Source organism: Cornus florida, unplaced genomic scaffold (assembly GCF_030987335.1).
Source record: "Cornus florida cultivar Cherokee Brave unplaced genomic scaffold, ASM3098733v1 CherokeeBrave_3.0.0_Hap2_Chr02, whole genome shotgun sequence".
Classification (NCBI taxonomy): Eukaryota; Viridiplantae; Streptophyta; class Magnoliopsida; order Cornales; family Cornaceae; genus Cornus; species Cornus florida.
The window spans coordinates 41,012,654-41,032,279 of NW_026775572.1; the positions used below are offsets into that span (position 1 = coordinate 41,012,654).

Below are 19,626 nucleotides of genomic sequence, written 5' to 3' on the forward strand. Positions count from 1 at the left end.
TGTACGTGTTTCTATTATAATTATGCAACTAGGGATGTATTTGGACAGCCCAATCCAAACTCAACCCGAAATTGGGTTAGGTTGGGTTGGTCCCATATCAATTTAGAATTGGACTCTTATATAATTTGAACCTGAATAATTTTGGGCCGACTTGTTCAATTTTATTTTATTTATTTTTTCTTTTCAAATTTGTAAATTACTTCTCTGTTTTGAAAATGTAAAATTTTTTTTTTTGAGAAAATTTTAATTTTCAATTCAGTACTACTATTTCATTTTTTTTTCGATCTGATCAAACTGTTGGTATTCAATTATTAATTTTGATGTGCTTCCAACTGTAATTTTATTTTCATTAATACAACAAAAATAAAACTTGTCTTATTTTAAAAATAAAAATTCCGCTTGTTTGTTATTAAATAAACTTTTATTTCCAAATTATTCTAAAAACAAACCCTAAAACAACTTATACATATATTGATAAGAAAACCCTAACACAAGCCACCAAAAACCAAATCAAAAGATTTTTAACGAAAGGTAAGAGAGAGAGAGAGAGAGAGAGAGAGAGAGAGAAAAGTCCTACGAGTCATTTAACTTGCAGGTTTTTTTTTGTCAAGTAATGTATAAATATGTAAAGTAATTGCAATATATATATATATATATATATATATATATATATATATATATTTGGAAGGTGTAAAAAAGGTAACCCTAACACAAGGGCGATTCCTTGAAAATCGTTTTTCTCATTATTCTCTCCATTCAGGTTTTCTCTAGGTGCAATCTCACACACACACACATATATTCTACTTGGAAGGTGAATTTTTTTTTTTTTTTTTCTTCTGATTTCGGGTTGGGTTCGGGTTGAACCCGAGGTCAATCCGAATACAGCTGAGTTTTGAAATATTTGAACCCGATTTGTGAATTTAAAAGCCTAAGTACCAAAAATTTTGGATTGGATTCGGGTTGGGCCGAGTTGACCCGCCCAAATTGCAGCACTAGTTCCTAACTTCCTATACATTTTGCATTCCCACTGCACAAAAAATGAAGTTACCTAATTAAATTCCTCATCAGAAATTTATGACATCTTTTACACTAACCCATGAGAAAACAAACATCAAGGTGACTCTTAGGTTCTCTCATGAGAATTTGCTTATATAAAGCAAATCGCTCTCTTTCCTTGTATATATATATATATAGTTCCGCAATAATCAACACAGAGAGAGAGTTTAACAGCAGCATAATGGGCAATCAAGTATGCTGTGACAATTGCAACTCCATGACCAAAAGTGAAGAAGATCTTCAGTTGGAGAAGAAGAAGAAAGAGGAAGTGATAGAGATAGCCAAGGCAGTTGGCATAGTGGCAGGGTTAGGTCTACTGGCATGGGGAATTTCCGGGCTCATATCGTCGGCAAGTAGCAAGAAGAAAACCATGAAAGCTCCGGGCAGGGACTACTACATTTACAGGGATGATTTTGAGGATGATCCTGCTGCCTACTTTCGCAGCCTCCGTTACTAGAAATTTGAAAGACACCAACTTTATTTAGTAATTGTCATGTCTTTTGTTTTGTTTTTGAAGCAGTGGTTATAAACCAAGTAATGGTATCTTAGTTCATATATGTCTGATCGATTAAGCTGCAAGCCTGCAACTTACTTTTGATGTCTCTGCTTGTATTAATGTGGTATTTTGTGAGACCTAGTGGATCAATATTATTGTATGGTCTTGATTAATGAACTTTAATTATTATTATTATTATTATTAAATTTTTTGAAAATCATCACACACACACACACACACAAGAAAAATAGCTATTTAGAACCTGATTATGTCCTACAAGTTGAACAGGATTGGATCAAATCAGAGACGATTAACAGATCTCGTTGATAAGCTCTATGCAAAATTTTAATTATGTATTGAATTTTGTTGGGAATTATGTAATAATTTTTCAATCATATCACTCCTAAAAGTAGACTCTTAAGAGAGTACTTTTTGAAACGGTGTAGCATATCTTTGATTAGTCGGGATCACATGCTTCCCAAACACCCAATAGTTGGGATTTATCCCAACTCACTAGCTAACTTCTCATTTCTCTGTCTTTGTTCTTTGTTCTTTGTTCTTTGTCCTATGATCCGATCCTATCTTTGATTTTCTTTTCCATTGGGTGGACTCCACACAAATAACTTTAACTTGGTGACTAAGCTAGGTTGTCGATCATGAGTATTAATTTGCTTATATAAAGCAAATACCTCTCTTTCCTTCCATAGTTCCATAACAATCAAGAAAGAGAGGGCTGAGTTTGAAGATGGGAGATATAGCCAAAGCAGTTGGCATGGTGGCAGGGTTAGGTCTATTGGCATGGTGCATTTCCGGGTTCGTATTGTCGGCGAGCAGCAAGAAGAAAACCATGAAAGCTCCCGGCAGGGACTACTACATTTACAGGGATGATTTTGAGGATGATCTTGCTGCCTACTTTCGCAGCCTCCGTAATTATTAGGAAATTATGAAAGACACCAACTTCATTTAGTAATTGTCATTGTCTTTTGTTTTGTTTTTGAAGCAATGGTTATAAACCAAACAATTGACATCTTTTTCGTACTTGCTTCACTTTTCTATTTTTTATTTTTTCAAAAATCATTTTTTTAATGTCATTTTATTATCCACAATTTCCTAAAACAACTCGACGTTAAAATATGAGGCAAAGCAATAACAAGAATATTTTTGGTGAAACATCTTTAACAATCACTGGAGACATAGTGGTTCTTGACTTCCAAGTGAGTAGATAATGAATTCAACTGCTTAATTTTTTTCTGCAAAGATATATAAAACGAATTCAACAGAGAACAGAGAGACCAAGAGAAACATCAAGACAGATATTTGAATAATCAAACAATCTAAAAAATAATAATAACAATATAAATTATTTGGGGAAAGTTACTATCCCTTCTTGCCTCCACTGTCATACAATCAACTCAATAATCAGTATCAGTCAAAATTTCAGAATCTTGTTCAGCCACCAGACGTAACAATCTCTCGTGTTGCGGCCCCCATTACAGTATGTTACATATCCTCCAAATCCTGCAATGGCATCCTGTTCAAAATTGTAACATCATTTCACGTGATATCGATTTTATACTTCAAAACAAAATAATCAGCATAAGCACCTAAACACGAAACGGCCATAATTACAAAATCCAGGTAAACTCCACGGCGGATATCAGCTGGATTCTAGGGCTTCCGAAGTTACACTCATGTCCAAACACTAAGAGCCATTTTTGGAGTAGGAGAAGGAATATAGAGAGAAGGAATATAGAGAGAACTCTTCTACCATCCTCTAATGATTTTGCTTTCCTCCCAAAGGGAAAAGGAAAGTTAAACAAACTCGGTATCTTTTCTGGTTATTTTAAATGTTCACCTACAATAATTAAAAATTAGAATAAAAAAATGAAGCAAATTTAAGTCTCTTACCTAAATCAAAGGAAACTTGGAGGCAGTATGACATCCATTCAGAGCCAGCATCATCTCCTCCTCTTCTTGCCTTTGCCTTTTCCCAATTGCCCAGATTTGTACGCATGCTCTTGTTCCTGGAGGAAAGCTCTTGCTTTTCCATACTTCTCAGCTCTTTCTTCTTCTTGCCTTTTCTTATCCTTTTCTTTCACCTCGAATAAGAAATAATTATCTTTTCGTAGTTCACGAATTGCCCCTTTAGCTTCCCGTTTTACAAGTTTCTTCAACTTTTTCCTCTCAGCTCGTTCACGGTCTGGATCATAATCTCTACCCTTAACATAGCTGCATAATAAAAGATTTAATAGCGAAATTTAGCATTCAATTTAAGATGCTTGGTCTGATGCGAGAAAAGAACAGGCACGAGAAAAGAGTCGGGATTACTTCTCCTCAAACTTTGGATTTAATAGTTTGATAGGCACTGGCTTTTGTTTTCGAATATGTAGTGGTTGACGCAGCTTGTGAAGTTCAAGAGTTTTCTTCTCTATGAGCTGGGCAACTTCTCTAATTTTATCTTGTAATGCATCTGGCATGTGTTCTTGTTGAGCCAGTTCAAGTAATAATTTGGAAATTTGCAAGAATATTTCAGGAAATGAATTAAATCCTTCATAAACATTAACGAAGCCTCGTAGAGTTTCAATCACGGACACAAGCATGCTGGCCCTGCATATAGAAAGTACATAGTTCATAAAGTAGTAAACAATCCCAGACCAAAGACATTATTCACAGAAAACATGCCATAACAAGAAGCTCAAGAATATGTCGAGCAAATGAATTAAATCTTTCATGGTAGATAGTTAACAGATGCACACTTTGTCAGAGATAGAAGCACACAAACCCTGCATATCAAAAGCTTGGAATTCATTAAAAAACAATCCGAAAGCACAAAATTCACAGTGAATACAAAATACAATAAATTTATCATATTTGAGATGGGACTTTAACCTTTAGTCAAAAAGACCTGCCATAAATGATTCATCAGTAACCAATATTAAAGAAGCTAGAATGTACTACCTGAAATTGTCAGAGCTGAAAAAGGGAGTGTCTTCTGGCATGTCCATTAATTTGAGGAAATCTAGAGGACTAATCTCGTTTACACGGCCTTGTAGACAAAGCAGAGGACTCGGTGCTTTAAGTTCCATGAGTTGGAAGAACTGCCACATAGTAAACATATAATTAGATTATTTTCTTCAGTCAACCAAATAAAGTGTACCTCAACAAGTAAAGATTGAAGAACATAGTTATTAAAGGCACGCCAAGGCTCCAAAAAAGGAAAGCATTCATTAAAGTTATTGTTTACATTTACTTGGCACATTGCATGCACAAGGAAATCATTCCTTATTGTTTTGAATCATTTAATCATATCTTTTACTTTGCGTTTCCTTTTTTTAAAAAATAAATATTTTTTTATTTTTTATTATTTTTTATTTTATAAGTAAGAATTTTATAAAAAAAGGCTCAAAGGGGAGCGAAACCCAAGGAAACAAGAAGAAAAAACCACAAAGAGCCTCAAGCCTTCAAAGAGGTCAAAAACATAACAATCTCCTCAACAGAACGATAATCTCTCCCTGAGACCCAACAAAAGAGAGTAGAAATAATAGAAAATTTAAGCATAGAAATAGGTTTCTCCTTGCCATCGAAGTATCTTCGATTCCTCTCGAGCCAAATGCACCACCAAACACAGAGAGGGGTAGCCCTTCAAGCATCCCAGATGAGAGCCCCAACAGAGACACCTCTCCGAGCCTCAATCAACCCTCTAGAGGAACAGGGCATAACCCAGGGAACCCCAAACAACCCAATCATCAAATCCCAACAAACTCTGGCCATACTGCAGTGCAACAGAAGGTGATCCACTGTCTCCTCATCGCAACGACACAAGTAACAGCGATTGATAACCACCTGCATTCTCCTCCTCAAATTATCCTGGGTTAAAATCTTACCCAAGACAGACGTTCAAGCAAAAAAGGCCACCTTAAAGGCAGCCTTGGAACGCCAAATAGCCTTCCAAGGGAAAGTGCCACCCTCCCCATCAGAAAGGCACCTGAAAAAGGATCTCACCTCGAAACGACCCTGAGAGTGTGGACTCCAAAGCCAACAATCAGCCTCCTCATGAGAGATCACCTGACGATACAGTAACTCCAAAAAACGAGTGACCTCCTCAATTTCCCAATCCTGAAAATGCCTCCTAAACTAAACGTCCCAAGTTAGTCTTCTATTATCAAGGTGATAACAGTCAACCACCAAGGCCTGCCTGTCAGAAACAATCCTGTAAAGCCGAGGGAAAGAAAGAGCAAGGGGAAGATCCCCACACCAAAGGTCCTCCCAAAATTTGATCCTCCTACCATCCCTGATCCTAAAGCGAACATGATTACGAAAAACGTCCCGTCCCTTTCGAATGCAAGTCCAAACCCCCCACACCCCTAGGACCACGCCCCTCAAGAGAACACCACCCACCACTGATTTCCCCAAACTTGCTGGCAATAACTTTCCTCCAAAGCCAAAGTCTCTCAACCCCAAATCTCCAAAGCCATTTCCCAAGAAGAGCCTTATTGAAAGGCAACAACCTTCGAATCCCTAATCCTCCATTCCGAAGGGGACGACACACTTGCTCCCATCGAACCAGATGATATTTGAACTCCTTTCCTTTCCCTCCCCAAAGAAAATTCCGCTGCAAACTCTCAATTCTCTCCGCCACCGAAGAAGGAATCTGAAAAGGGGAGATAAAATAGGTGGGAAGGCAAGAGAGAGTGCTCTTGATCAGAGTGACCCGCCCCCCTTTGGAAAGGTACTGCTTCTTCCAACCTGCAGCCTCTTCTCAAATCTATCCACCACTGGATCCCAAGTCCCCACACATCTCGAAGGAGCACCCCGAGGCAAACCTAAATAAGAAATAGGAAACGAGCCAGTGCCACATCTGAGGATCTGAGCAAACATCTCAATATCAGGAACATCCTCGACCGGCACTAAAACACTCTTTCCAACATTCACTTTAAGCCCAGAGACGACTTGGAACCAAATCAAAACACATCTCAAATGTCTCAGCTGGGACGCATCAGCATCACAAAGAACTAAGGTATCATCAGCAAACATCAAGTGAGAAATCTCTAATTGACTAGCGACATCTCTACCCACCTGAAAGCCTCTCAACAATCCCGGATCAACAGCCTTTTTCAACCTACTAAGAGCCTCCATCACAAAAAGAAAAAGGAAAGGAGAAAGCGGATCTCCCTGTCTCAAGCCCCTCGTTCTTGGAAGTTGCAAGATTGCCTCGACTGTTTCAAGGTGGTGTTGCGAGATCTGCAAATTCGTATAGGGGACCATCGATTTATTTGGATGATGACTCGGTTGATAGGAGAAAAGAGGACGTTAGGTCGTGTTTGGTGGGCTTTTTTGATAAGGAAGTAGACGATGGAGCACAGATTGCAGCGTGGGCTTCGAGAGCTTGGAAGATCTCCACTGGTGTGTCGGTCTCGCCGTTGCCTGACTCGCTTCTTTTGTTTCGATTTCCCTCAGCAATCGAAGCATCTCGAGTTCTTAAAGAAGGTCGACGTGACTGGGGGAAGGCAACTCTTCGTGTGGATGCTTGGAATTTCAGGGTCGGGTGTTCGGAGATCTTGAAAGAGAAGGGGTTGAAGAAGGTGACGATTTTTGGCCTTCCACTTCACCTGTGGAGTCATGCTTTGTTTGTGACAGTTAGCGATTTATGTGGTGGGTTTATCTGGGTGGAGGCCGATGAGGCCATTGATGCTGAAAGAGTTCGTATTACAGTCGCTGATGGAAAGGTTTGTCCACCTTTTGTGTTCGTTCATGACGATTGGTACTGTTACAAGGTGGCAGTTTGGGAGGAGAAGCACCCCGAGCTTGTTCCGACGACGGATTGCTTGGAAGGAGGTGATGGTTCACATCTGCTTTAGGAAAAAGAATGGTCGAGGTGGGAATCTATGGGGAAAAAGGGAATGGCAAAGTTCCAGATACGGAAGAATTGGAGAGATGCGTTGTGGATTCGTAATAAGGAATGTTTCCGGAGGCTTTTTGTTCAGAAACATAGGGATGGGCTCTCGTCTGGTTTGAATCAGTGTCAGCCGGTTGATTTCCGGAAGATGCAGTGGAATGGAGGATCCACCGGGATTAGTCGTTGGCCATTTTCGCAGCGGTGGGATCAAAAAGGGTCTCGTCGTGGTGGTGTTCACGCGCAACAAGTGCGTGGGAGTGGGAAGGGGAGAATTGCTGACCAACCACGTGGTTAGCTCCCAAGAGTTGCCCGTTCACAGTGGAATACAGTTGTTTCCACAAATTTTTCAAATTCTGCTAAGTGGGCTAGTAAGAATACAAAGCCCATACGCGATGACGGGCCTGATGTTGGGCTGGGGATTGGGGCTTTAGTTGTTAGTGAGGGCTGTACTTCTTCTAGTGGGCCTGTTCAGAGGCATCCAATTATTAGCAAGCCCGTTTGTGATTTGAGGTTGGATGGTGGACCGGTTACCCAGTCTTTTATAGATGGGTTGGTTGGCAGGTCAGGTGCCCATTCACTTGATGGTTCAGCTGGGTTGAATACTGGGCAGGTTGGTGGGTCTTCTTGTTATGGGCGTGAGTTGAAGAATTATTTTGAGCCATTGACTTCCGCTTCGGTTGGTAGTGACTCGCAACTTTCTGGAAGAGTTAAGGAGGATCGGCGTTCTAGGGATCGGGTGCAGCGAATTTGTCTTCCTAAGAAAAAGATACGTCTTCCTGCTCTTCGCAAGCGTTGGACACGAAAGGATAAGCAGAAATGGGTAGCGTCTGTGCAGTCGGATCCGGGTAAGTCCACTGTTGTTTCTAAGGCACCTCCTTCTTGTTTCTTCTCTCCCTCTGCTCCTTCTCCTTCTCCTTCTCAAGGGGGGTCGAGTTTTTCCTCTGATTTGAAGGATAGTTTGGAGAATGGGCGAAAGGATGGTGTTGGGGTTTGCCAGGTTGATGGATTGGGTACATCTCGGTCTGTGATTCAGAAGAATGAGAGTGTCACAGTTTGTGTGGGATGTGATTTGAAAATTTGTTTGGATGATGCTTCAGTGACTGTGTTGCTAAGTGAGTTGCGGACTCATTTAGCTTTAAAGGGTTTTCAGTGTGGGACGAGTGGGTTTTTGGCTGCTGAGGTTAATGGGACTCTATTGGATGCTCATTCTCCTTCCTCGTCAGTCTTTGAGGAAGGGGATGGTGGGTTATGCTCTTTTTTTGAGGATTTGGGGTTAGGTCAGTGGAATGGCAATGAGACGAATTTTGATTTCTTTGCTCCTTTGGCGGTTGTTCATCCGGATGAGGTCTTTGTGGATGGGGCTGGTTCTGATTCAAGAAGGGTTGTTTTGGAGGACAATTGGGTGAGGGAGAAAGGAATTGAAATTAGCTCTTTGTTGGGAGTTTCTTTTGAAGGACGAATGGAGGAGGCGACGAATATGTTTTTGGAGGTTCTGTCTTCTCAGAATTTGGATAGAATGGGTGGTAGGGAGAGTAGGGGGAGCATGTCGGGGGAGTTGGAGTCAGAGGAGAGGGGAGTGTTGAGCCCAACGGCTCTTGTCACTTACGAAAGAAGGAACAAGGGGTCTAAGGAAAAGGGTGGTGGAGGGAGGGATGTGTCTATCCAATCTGTTGTTTCCTTATGAAGCTACAAATCCTTTCTTGGAATGTAAAGGGTCTCAATGATCCGGTTAGAAGAAAAGTGGTGAAGGCGGTGATTCGTAAAAGGGGTGGGCATGTTGTGTGTTTGCAAGAAACAAAGATTGAGACGATGACGGATTTGTTGGTGCGTAGTTTATGGGGAGGTAAATTTGTGGAGTGGTTTGCTCTGGATGCTATTGGATCTGCGGGTGGTGTTCTTGTGATGTGGGATAATCGGTGGGTCTCTATAATGGATTCTCAGGTTGGGCGTTTCTCTGCTTTTTGCATTTTCTCTGTGTTGGAGGATGATTTTCGTTGGGTTTTTTCTGGTATTTATGGCCCTACTGAGCATTGTGTGCGTCATTTGCTTTGGGCGGAGCTGGGAGAGGTTCATAGGAGATGGTCTTTGCCTTGGTGTATTGGTGGGGATTTCAATGTTGTTTGTTCCCCGTTTGAGAGATCGTCAGGTGGTAGGTGGACGGTCGAGATGGAGGCTTTCTTGGAATTTATTGATGTTTTTGGTTTGATTGATCTGCCTTTGGTGGGTGGGCCCTTCACTTGGTCGAGTGGTCGTTCTCCCCCTACCTTCTCTAGACTTGACAGATTCCTTGTGTCGAGTGATTGGGAGGAGCACTTTTCGGATGTTATCCAGACCACTTTAGCTCGTCCTTTGTCTGACCATGTTCCTTTGATGTTGGACTGTGGTGGGTTGCGCAGTAGAAGATCCCCTTTCAGGTTTGAGAATATGTGGCTTCGGGCTGAAGGTTTTTTAGATCGTGTCCTATCTTGGTGGGTGGGGTATGTTGTTGCTGGCACCCCTAGTCATTCCTTTGCAGGTAAGCTGCGGTTTTTGAAAAATGACCTCAAAGTCTAGAACAAAGAGGTTTTCGGTAATCTTGCATGGAGGAAGAATCGGGTTTTTTCTGAGATTGCAGACATTGATAGATTGGAGGGTCAAGGATCTTTGTCAGACATTGATTTTACATGGCTCTTAATCTGTTAAACGGGTCAACCTTGGTTTGCAATGAGAATGTATTACATTGTTTCAAGTTTCAACTAGATACATTGTAAAGTAGAACATAAGCAGGTCATAAGTGGATTTAATTAACGTGACACAAGATGAACCTGGCCACCTGCCAGCCTCAGTCTTGTGTGAAAAATTATGTTGTTTAATCATGTCATATTTAGTATTAAAAATTAATGGACATATCATCGACTACTTGTTAACATGTATCCAGTGTATTCTCTTAGCCTTCCTTAAGCTGTGTTGCATGCTTAGATCTATGAGACCTTGATATGCCTTGGGGTAAAATGCAAAAAAAGAAAACCCTGAACTATTGGCCAATTAGTAACAAAACCCCCCTGAACTACGAAAGTTACACCAAAAAAAAAAAAAAAAAAACCCCTTAAATATACATTTTTGTTGCAGATAGCCTCATCCGGCGATGTGCCAACTGAATCTCACTGGTAAAATGATCACATACGGTCACGTGACAAAAAGTATATAATTTAGTGACCCTTATGCCTTTCTGAGCATGAAAAGACTATAGTACCCCATATTGTTACCATTACACCCAAGCACCTCTTTAACCCACTGTTACACCCAAACACACCTTATGCCGTTCTGTCTATATACGCGCGCGCGTGTGTGTATCACTGTTCATCTTCTTCGCAATGCTTTCTGATTAAAGGGAAAAAAAAAATCTTGCTGACCTATTATGTAATATGTATATCCTTTTTGTTTTCCTGGTGATGAGCCACAACAGACCCATTACCAACACAGTCATACAATAATCCCACAACCAACCCATCACCAACACAGTCATACAATAAGCATCCAATACAATAATTCTGGTGATAAATGTTGTAACCTCCATAGCAGAACTCGTGTACCATCCTCCCCCAGTCTCTCTCTTCCCTCCTCTTCCATCAATCCCCTCACTACTCTCTGCCGACACCCTCACACTACTCGTCCAAATACTAACTCCGCCGACGACACACCCCCTTTTCTTCTTCTTCTTCTTCTTTTTTTTTTTTTTTTTTTTTTTTTTTTTGCAACGGTAGAATTTGATGGTTCAGATTGAGATCCAATAGCTTATTTTGGTGGGCCCAAATCGAGAGGAGTGTGTTCTTCGCATGGTCTGGTTTGATTTTTAGGACGGACAAGAATTACGGTCAAGATATGGCGTGAATGGGGGTGGTTGCCAGCCGTTAGTTGATGCAATCAGAAGATAAACTTTACCAATTGATTACGTTGCTTTGCTGGCGAATTCTTATTGGTTGTGAAGATTTCACCTTGCCACATCATTTAATTAGATCAAAGACCACATAAACCGTCTCCCATAAATAAGGGTATATGTGTCATTTGATTTATTAGCTTAAACACTCTCAAAACTACATCGTTTTAGTAAGGGTAAATATGTCTTTTTGTTTTTCCGGCCAAGTGAGTTGCCGGATTATCCTTAAATGCAACAAATCAATAGTTCAGGGTTTTTTTTTTTTTTTTTTTTTTTTTTTTTTTTTGTAGTTCAGGAGGGTTTGTTGCAACATGCCAATAGTTCAGGGGGTTTATTGCATTTTATCCTATGCCTTATTAATTGTGCCTTGAGCCTCTAATAAATATATGCCAACAATATTCGAAGTTGATAGGTTATTCAAGAAAGATAACAATGTATGAAAAACACTAGGCAGCTCTTAGAATTCAAATAATGCTGGAAAACTTGGAGACAAACAAGGCATACCTGAGAATCCTTACATAGTCCAGATTTTCTGTCTATAGCTGCCATCAGCAAAGTTTGAAGGAATGTTAAGGCCTCAGGACACAACTTTGTTGATTGTTTAGTGACCTGCACTCCAGTTGATAACCAGTAAAACTTAACTTAGAACAAAGGCCAAGATTTAATTATCACAGAAATAGTAAATCAAATGTATGAAGTTAGGCATCCTTAGTACAATATTATGCCTTGCAACAACCGTGGTATTGAAGTACCATAGAAACATAAATGTATAGCATACAAAATTTTCCACAATATTTTTATATCCTTGTCAGATATCATCAGTGAATAGGAAATAATTTCATCTTTTTGAGTTTCAGCCATTTTACAAGCATTTTTGCTTTCTACTTGCTTTACTGAATTTTAGGAAGCTCAACAAGAATGGAGTTCTCTAAAAAAGCCTGACCACCCTTACGGTTTGAGGAATTAGGAAAGAGGATTATTTCTTTGCCAAACCATTTAGATTTTACAAAACTAACAGAAGAATTAATTTTTAGATCTATTGAGCATTCTTCCTTCCCTTATAGTACCTAATTACAGAATTATATTCCAAGACATCAATGAAAAGTAATAAAAACACAATATAATCAAAGTCAAATGACAATAACAAACAGCAACAGACCAACTATAACACGCCAAGAATGCAATGGGTTTATAAATCAAATATATATTTTTATATGTGTGTGTATATATATATATATATATATATATATAACACTGGGATATTCAGTATCAAATTGGATACTGAATATCCAATTTGATCAACACTAGGATAAAGGGATTTAGTGCACTCACATTGAGGACCATAGAGCATAAGAAGGTACCCACTGCAATATCCCGACCAGACAGAATGGGACAACGTATCAGATATTCACACATCAACAGTAATGCAGGGGTCATGACAACATGACGAAAATCAGAGCAAGGAAATATCATGGACCACAGCCTTAAAAGAAACAGCGTCTTCAGAGAGGGCCAACAGGTCTTCTCTGCAAGAGGTGAAAAGTAAAAAATAAAAAAAGAAAAAGAAAAAGAAAAAGGTGGCCTGTGAATTGAAGGAAAAACTCAGCAAGACGACCTTCCAACAGTGAAGTTCGAAATCTTAAATCTCATTACAACAACCTGGATTCTTGACATCCTCACAGAACAATGTTCGAGTCTGAAGTAACCGTTGACGAGCACATATGGCTGCAAAATATGGGATCTCCGCACTCATTTCCACCAATGGCTTGACAAGAAAATTCAGTAGCTTGAAATTCAGTGGCTTTTTATTTGCCGAAACAGCAAAATACTGCAATAGTACACCATAGAATACCTGGAAAGATATGGACCTTTAAATTTAGCAATACAAGTATGTGCAAGAATGCTGACAGCATTAGTTCTACACTCAAATAAAACGATGTCAACTAAAAACAACTTGCATTAACATAAATTTAATGGCCAAAAAAGAAAAAAAAAAACATTTAAATGGTTATCTTAGTTAAGCAAAGCAATAGGAAGCCCTATTTGTGACTTCCATCTACATATGGGTTAGAATAGAACTAATATACATACTGAATTCCAACACCAGCATTCTGTATCATGTTAAAACCAAATCAACATATCATCTAAAAGTTTAAAGGCTTCTGTTCTTGTATATAAAGATTGAATTAGACACTTTCAAAGATTTATATTAAACCACACAGCAAAGTAAAAGCACTATAAAAGTTTCGTACTTGCATTTTCTTTCGATTTTCTGCTGCAACAGTAATCGCATTGCATGCACGAATTCGCCTAATTGCTTCAACAATTTGGTCATCGGGACGATTCTCCAACAATGAAGATAACTCTTCCAAGCTTTTTGGAGCTTCAATTACATAGGGAAGGTCCCCTTGCTGAATTGAAGGCTGTTTACCATTTACTTTTGCAATCTCAGAATCTAAGGAACCTCTATGTCTTTCCTTAATCACTGATTCATTTTTATTGCCTTTTCGCTGGACCTCTTCATCAACACCATCATCATCTTCATCTTCCAAATCTGTACTAAGATCATCATCATCACTCTGTTCCCAGCCCTTTAACGATTCGATCTCTTCACACTTGTCATTGTCTTCTTCACTTCCTTCTTCATCACCAGTATCTTCAGCACTTTCTGAATCCTCAGAAGATTCTTCACTCTCATGATCCTCGGATTTTTTCCTTCTGAGAGTCTCCCAAGTCAGTTTAGATTTTGGTTCTTCATCATGAGAGAAGGAGTCACCGAGGTCATCCCCAGAAATAGATCTTAACTTCGGTGCAGATGCAACATCATCTTTGGAAGTATCACCATCTTCATCGCTGGCGTCATCACTAGCAAGCATCCTCTTTCGACGCTCTTCCTGAAATTGTGGATCAGTATATAAGTTAAGAACTTAATGAACTTAATGATGTTGTATTAACATTTATGTTTCTTATAATTCTAACACTCCTAACTTTGTGGTAAAACCAGGATTCCTATTTTTCAGAGTATTTACAACAACCCAACTCGATTTTTCTTCAAACAGCACATAAATAATGAGGGGTAGATTAAATTGAAACTTAAAAATATCTTCAGCCATAAATGTTTAGATTCGATCACATTACGAGGTAAAAATAAAATATTATATAGCTAAGGCTAAAGATATATAAACCAGCACTATTGATAGGTTTTACTTAGCATATACATGAAAATGTGTTAAATCGACTGCATCAAGCGGCAGTCATCAATCCAAACAAACAGCTTCTGAAGCTTCCTACTTTTTACATCATGAGGGAACCATTGAAGGTGAACCAACTACAATGCTCCATGGCTCGCACTCATATTACAACTTCATGCATCCAAAATATCTTAATCAAGATAGTATGACAACCAACAAACTTACACAACTAATATAAGAATAATAAGGGTGACTATGACAACAATAATGATAACGAAAATAGTCGAGGATGAGAGAATGGCAATGAAGAACACATGTTGAGTCTGTCAAATTAACAAAAGATATTCAGATAGACCCAGAAAGAAATTATTCCTGTGACCAATACAACGTGGTTGGTATTAATGAATAATGATTCAATGAGTTGAGTCAAATAAAATAGCAATAAAAGTACTACTATTGCATTTATAATAGAAATATAAGTGCAGAAAATTATATTTATGTCAACCCCAATGGGCCATTAGTCCAATGGTATAACCTCACCTCCCTTTTGAGGGAGGTGAGGGGTTCAAGCCCTGTAGTGGGCAATTTGTGAAATGTGTGTTTGAGTACTTACCTAACGGGGAAGAAAAAAATATATATTTATTTCTGCATCAAAATATACCTCCAATAGCTCTAGTCGCTCTTTCTCCTCTTGAGCAATTTCCTCAGGTGTCTTTGTCCTGTCTGATGGGCGAGCACGCATATCCAGTACCATCTCATTGACAAGTTTGTCATAAAAATCAGGTTTATCCTGCCACAATGGATTGAATTATAATCTTAGCCTATTCAAACACAGAGAGTCGGAGACAACTAAAACTATAACCAACCATAGGATGTATACAGTAGCATCACATATACTCCATTTGATATAATAAAGTAGCATCACATATACTCCATTTGATAAAATAAAGTCGCATCACACATATACTCCATTTGATATAACAAAGTCACATCACATATCATAAATGGAAAATTGAATCAGTAATCACATTAATTGAATAGGGTGACAAGGGGAATTAAATCTTTCCCAGGTTTAGAAAACTTTTGCATACTGCATGGCAAGGTAAAGAAGATTAGTATAACTTTAAACCTCTAACAGCTTACGAGAGGACACCAGTAAAATTGGCCATTTTACAAATGATAATACCAAATCTGATAGTAAAAATTTAAAGAAATATTTTATGGGAGGAAAACTAGGTAAACATATACCAGCTGAAGAGAATCTATGTTCCCAGGAGCAGAGCCCTCATTTTTCTTCAGATACTCATTTGAAATGCTTTTGTTCACAAGAGCCTTCAAAGCATTCATTTTATTTGGTTGGGTCAAAGATAACAACGCCTCAGACTGCACTAAAGATGAGAAATCTTTGTCCAGTTGGTCAACCAACTGTTCATTTTCTTCCTTATCCTTTGCTTTTTGAGCCTGGTAAGATATGTGGAGGAAGAAAAAATATAGAAAGAAAAAAGGGAAGGAAACAAAAACAAATAAATTAGTAGCCCATTCATAGAGACTCACACCAATTCCTGAAGGATAATAATAATAAATAAATAAAACAATTATCACCTTGAAGAATTTACTCTTGGAAATAATCTCGTCCATTACTTCCTTTTTAGTCTTCTGCCTCTGCAGTGAAAAAGTAATTACACTGAAACAGGTGAAAAGAGTTTCTAATCTCCTACAGAAAATAACAAATTACAAGTTTCTTTGGTGGCTATTTGAAGACACGAGTCTGATCACTTCTAACATGAATGCATGATGTTCCTCCCAACACAATAAAAATAAATTAAATAAATAATCAGTAAATAACTGATTCCTAGAGTTAAGAAAATGATCATATTAAAGAACCCTAAGACTCGAACTATGGTTATGTGACAAGTGGCATGAATGTACATAAATTGTTGCTCATCCAGTGAAGCAGCAAAAATAAATGGCAAGATGAATTATAAAGTTTTTACTTGCAGTTGGAAAAACAAATAGAACAAAAACATGAATGCTTAAAGAAATAATTATCACCTAGTCTGAATGCTTTTAACACCAGTAGAAAGATCATACTTCTTCTCTTGCAAGATAAAGTGGAATATATGAACAAGCATTCACAAAAATATTAGAAAATAATTTTAATAGAAATAATGAAACAAATGTAATTTACATGGTATGATAATGTTAATTTGATTCTGAGCAAAATGGAGTGCACGCACGAGCATATTGCTAATTTGATTCCGTGTAAAAAGGAGTGGACAGGCAATGCACGTGCTCCTTTCCTCATGGTATTCTTTTCTCATATAAATTCAAGTATGCCCACTTTTCTTTTCAGTTCCTTTTGTCAAGCTAAACTTTTTTCTTACATTGGCACATTGCCAAATTGCAAGTCTTTTAGTTAGAAATTGTTGGACAAAAAAAACGAAAATGTTTTTAGATAATGCAGGTTGTTGACTTAATAAAATAGAATTGATAATTACCAAATATTAGACTGTATGGATAATTCCTCAAATAACTTAAAATGGCAGATGAAGAAAGGTTTTGAACGAGGTTTGAGTTCTGCACAACAAATAAAATAGCAGCATAATTTGAACGAGGTTTGAGTTCTGCACAACAAATAAAATAGCAGCATAACAACTAAAGCAGCAAAAAATAGGTAGTGGTTAATGAAAGAAGCATCAAGTAATATCCTCATGCACGGAATTTTCTACCCCGAGTAACCATTTAAATTTTGAATTTAATTTCTGAAATCAATTTAGTGACAGCTTCCCACAAAATCAACAAAGGGGTCTTTAGCTGGAATAAAATAGAGCCCAAAAAAATTTTGCCTGCAAATTCGAATGGATATGTAAGATCAATGCATGGAGCTCAAACAAGGAAATTTCTGAATTTGTTGACGTTATTTTATTTTATTTTATTTTTGTCATAGCAAGAAACTCACACACACCACTTTATTTCTTTGGAGACTCGAACCCTCACCATCCACTTTGGGATGGTAGAAGAGATACCACTAGGCCACAAGGCCCTTGGTAATTTGTTGACAAAGGAATCTTTATAAGAAAATATGACAATAACTAAATTTGAATCTTCTCCAAGAACCTCATTATGGGCTGTTGGGAGAATATCATGAGTGATTTTAGCCTGTGATAGAATATTGATAGTGATTTCCATCGTATTATTGTGTTTTAAATGAGGGATAAAAGAACAGGGGAGTAAGTAGATCCAACATAAGTTCACAGAACCGGATCCTGCTATGAATGAAAACAAAATGAGATGAAATGTCATCTAGAAAAAATTGACAAAGTCATATGAGATTATGACGCACGAAAACTTAAAAACAAAATAATAATAATAAAATAAAAAATAAAAAATAAAAAATAAAAAAGAGAACTGATCTCACATTTTTATCAGCATCAATCAATTCCATATCTGATGCAGTCTGTGCATCATGGGCATTAAGTTGTTTTAAAACTGCTGAACCTGCTATGCAGAAAAATGGAAGGCACAGTCAACATCCAAAGAAAACAAAATGACATAATGAGTTTGTAGAAGTATTATCAAACCATAAAACAGAGACCAAATTAGTGAAACTCAACATCATTTACATAACCAGGAAAGCATACATACTCCTATCATCAGCAGCTTCAGCATCATCATCGTCATGAAGGGGTACTTCATCCTCAAAATCATCCCTTTCAGGAAAGGAACCAAGACCTCCAAGCTCAAATTCATCTTCCTCCCCATCAGATAAATTATACTTGCTTTTCTTGCTCACTTTCAACTATGAAAATTGAATACCCAAAAACATCATTAGTAAGGGAAAAAACACAAAATGCATACAAAAAGTCAACTTAACCCTGCATATGGTATGAGAAAACAAATAATAATTCTTATTGTTTTACAAATTTAAACACTTATATTATGCCCCAATAAAGTTTTTTTTTTTTTTGGCTTTCTACACCAGTCCTATGCATCAAAATTGCAATACAGAAATTTTGGTTCATCCCCAAATTGATTACTTTCACCCCCAAAAAAATCAATTTTGGTATAAAAAATTACCCGATATTCACGTTGGGACCTTAATATGGCCTTATCAAACTCGCCAAGCTCATCATTTTGCTCGCCAATTCGATTATCGACAAACACAGAAGACTTCCCACTTTGTTCATACTCCTTCAATAACGTCTTCTTCCTCTGTAATTCAAGTCAATATAAGCAACTCAAATTCCATATACATATATACACGTATATACGTAGATATAAACACGCAAATATATATATATATATATCAAATTGGAAAACCAAGGAAAAAAAAAAAAGGATTTTTAACCTTTTGGATGGCGAGAGAGCGAGCTAGGCCGATGCGCTTTTCTTCGCCCTTGCGCTTCTTGCCCAGAATGTCGAATTTTCGTCGGGACCAAATGGTTTCGAAAGGGTTTTCTTGTGGGGCTTTCGATTTCATGAACATGCCCTTTGGACCGGTCTTGTTCTTCTTCTTGCTCTTCTTCTTGTTTCCATTATCAGTGCTTTTCTTCGCCATGGGACTAGCTAGTGATTAAGAAGACCCACCTTGAGATAAATATATGTATATGTAGAGAGAGAAAGAGGAGAGAAGGTTTTGCTCCTGCGTTGGTTTGGTGAAGTTCGTGGAGAGAGAAATTTAGGGTTTTAACTACCGTTAGGGTTTAGTTTTGCAGGGGTGGGTTTAGTGTTAACTGCAGAGTGGGAAGAAAATATGCAGAGAAAACAAATAGATCGAAAAATAGTGAAAAAAAAGATATGGCCCAGTGCAATTTTAGTCTAGGGTTTTGCTTGCCGCTTAGCCTTGTTTTGATTGACTTGGGCCAATGTGTCCATTGCAATAAGAAGTCTAGGGTTAGGCCTGATTTAGCCAGTCTTGCCCAAGCCCACTTGTATTTACACGTTATAAATTATAATACAATTGTTTTGTAATAAATATATGTGTGTATATATATATAATACAATTGTTTTGTAATAAATATATGTGTGTATATATATATAATACAATTGTTTTGTAATAAATATATGTGTG

At 38.0% G+C, this 19,626-nt stretch overlaps 1 protein-coding gene across 2 annotated transcripts; it reads right to left on the reverse strand.

Moving 5' to 3' along the window:
- Positions 1-2,852: 2,852 nt before the first annotated feature.
- On the reverse strand, positions 2,853-19,349 carry LOC132294765 (uncharacterized). Of its 2 annotated transcripts, none has more exons than XM_059792740.1 (15): positions 18,904-19,349; positions 18,633-18,767; positions 18,201-18,354; positions 17,974-18,053; positions 16,158-16,217; positions 15,804-16,016; positions 15,217-15,345; positions 13,617-14,258; positions 13,024-13,216; positions 12,697-12,890; positions 11,869-11,973; positions 4,511-4,650; positions 3,881-4,159; positions 3,461-3,781; positions 2,853-3,070 (listed from the first exon to the last, which is right to left on the reverse strand). In XM_059792740.1, exons 1-14 carry the CDS (start codon positions 19,111-19,113, stop codon positions 3,511-3,513), a joined length of 2,805 nt encoding a protein of 934 aa, XP_059648723.1. In that variant the 5' UTR covers positions 19,114-19,349; the 3' UTR covers positions 2,853-3,070; positions 3,461-3,510. The 2 variants fall into 2 exon arrangements, with proteins under 2 accessions (XP_059648723.1, XP_059648722.1); XM_059792739.1 differs by having other exon boundaries at positions 2,853-3,083; positions 18,904-19,348.
- Positions 19,350-19,626: the final 277 nt, after the last annotated feature.

Bases quoted from the DNA above. Each gene is read 5' to 3' on its own strand.
- LOC132294765 (XM_059792740.1), bottom strand. From the start codon at position 19,113: ATGGCGAAGAAAAGCACTGATAATGGAAACAAGAAGAAGAGCAAGAAG. The intron at 12,891-13,023 runs GTTGTTGTAATG...CACCTCTTGCAG, and splicing joins TGAGGATGTCAAGAATCCAG to AGAAGACCTGTTGGCCCTCT. The intron at 4,651-11,868 runs GTATGCCTTGTT...ACTATGTGGCAG, and splicing joins GACTATGTAAGGATTCTCAG to TTCTTCCAACTCATGGAACT.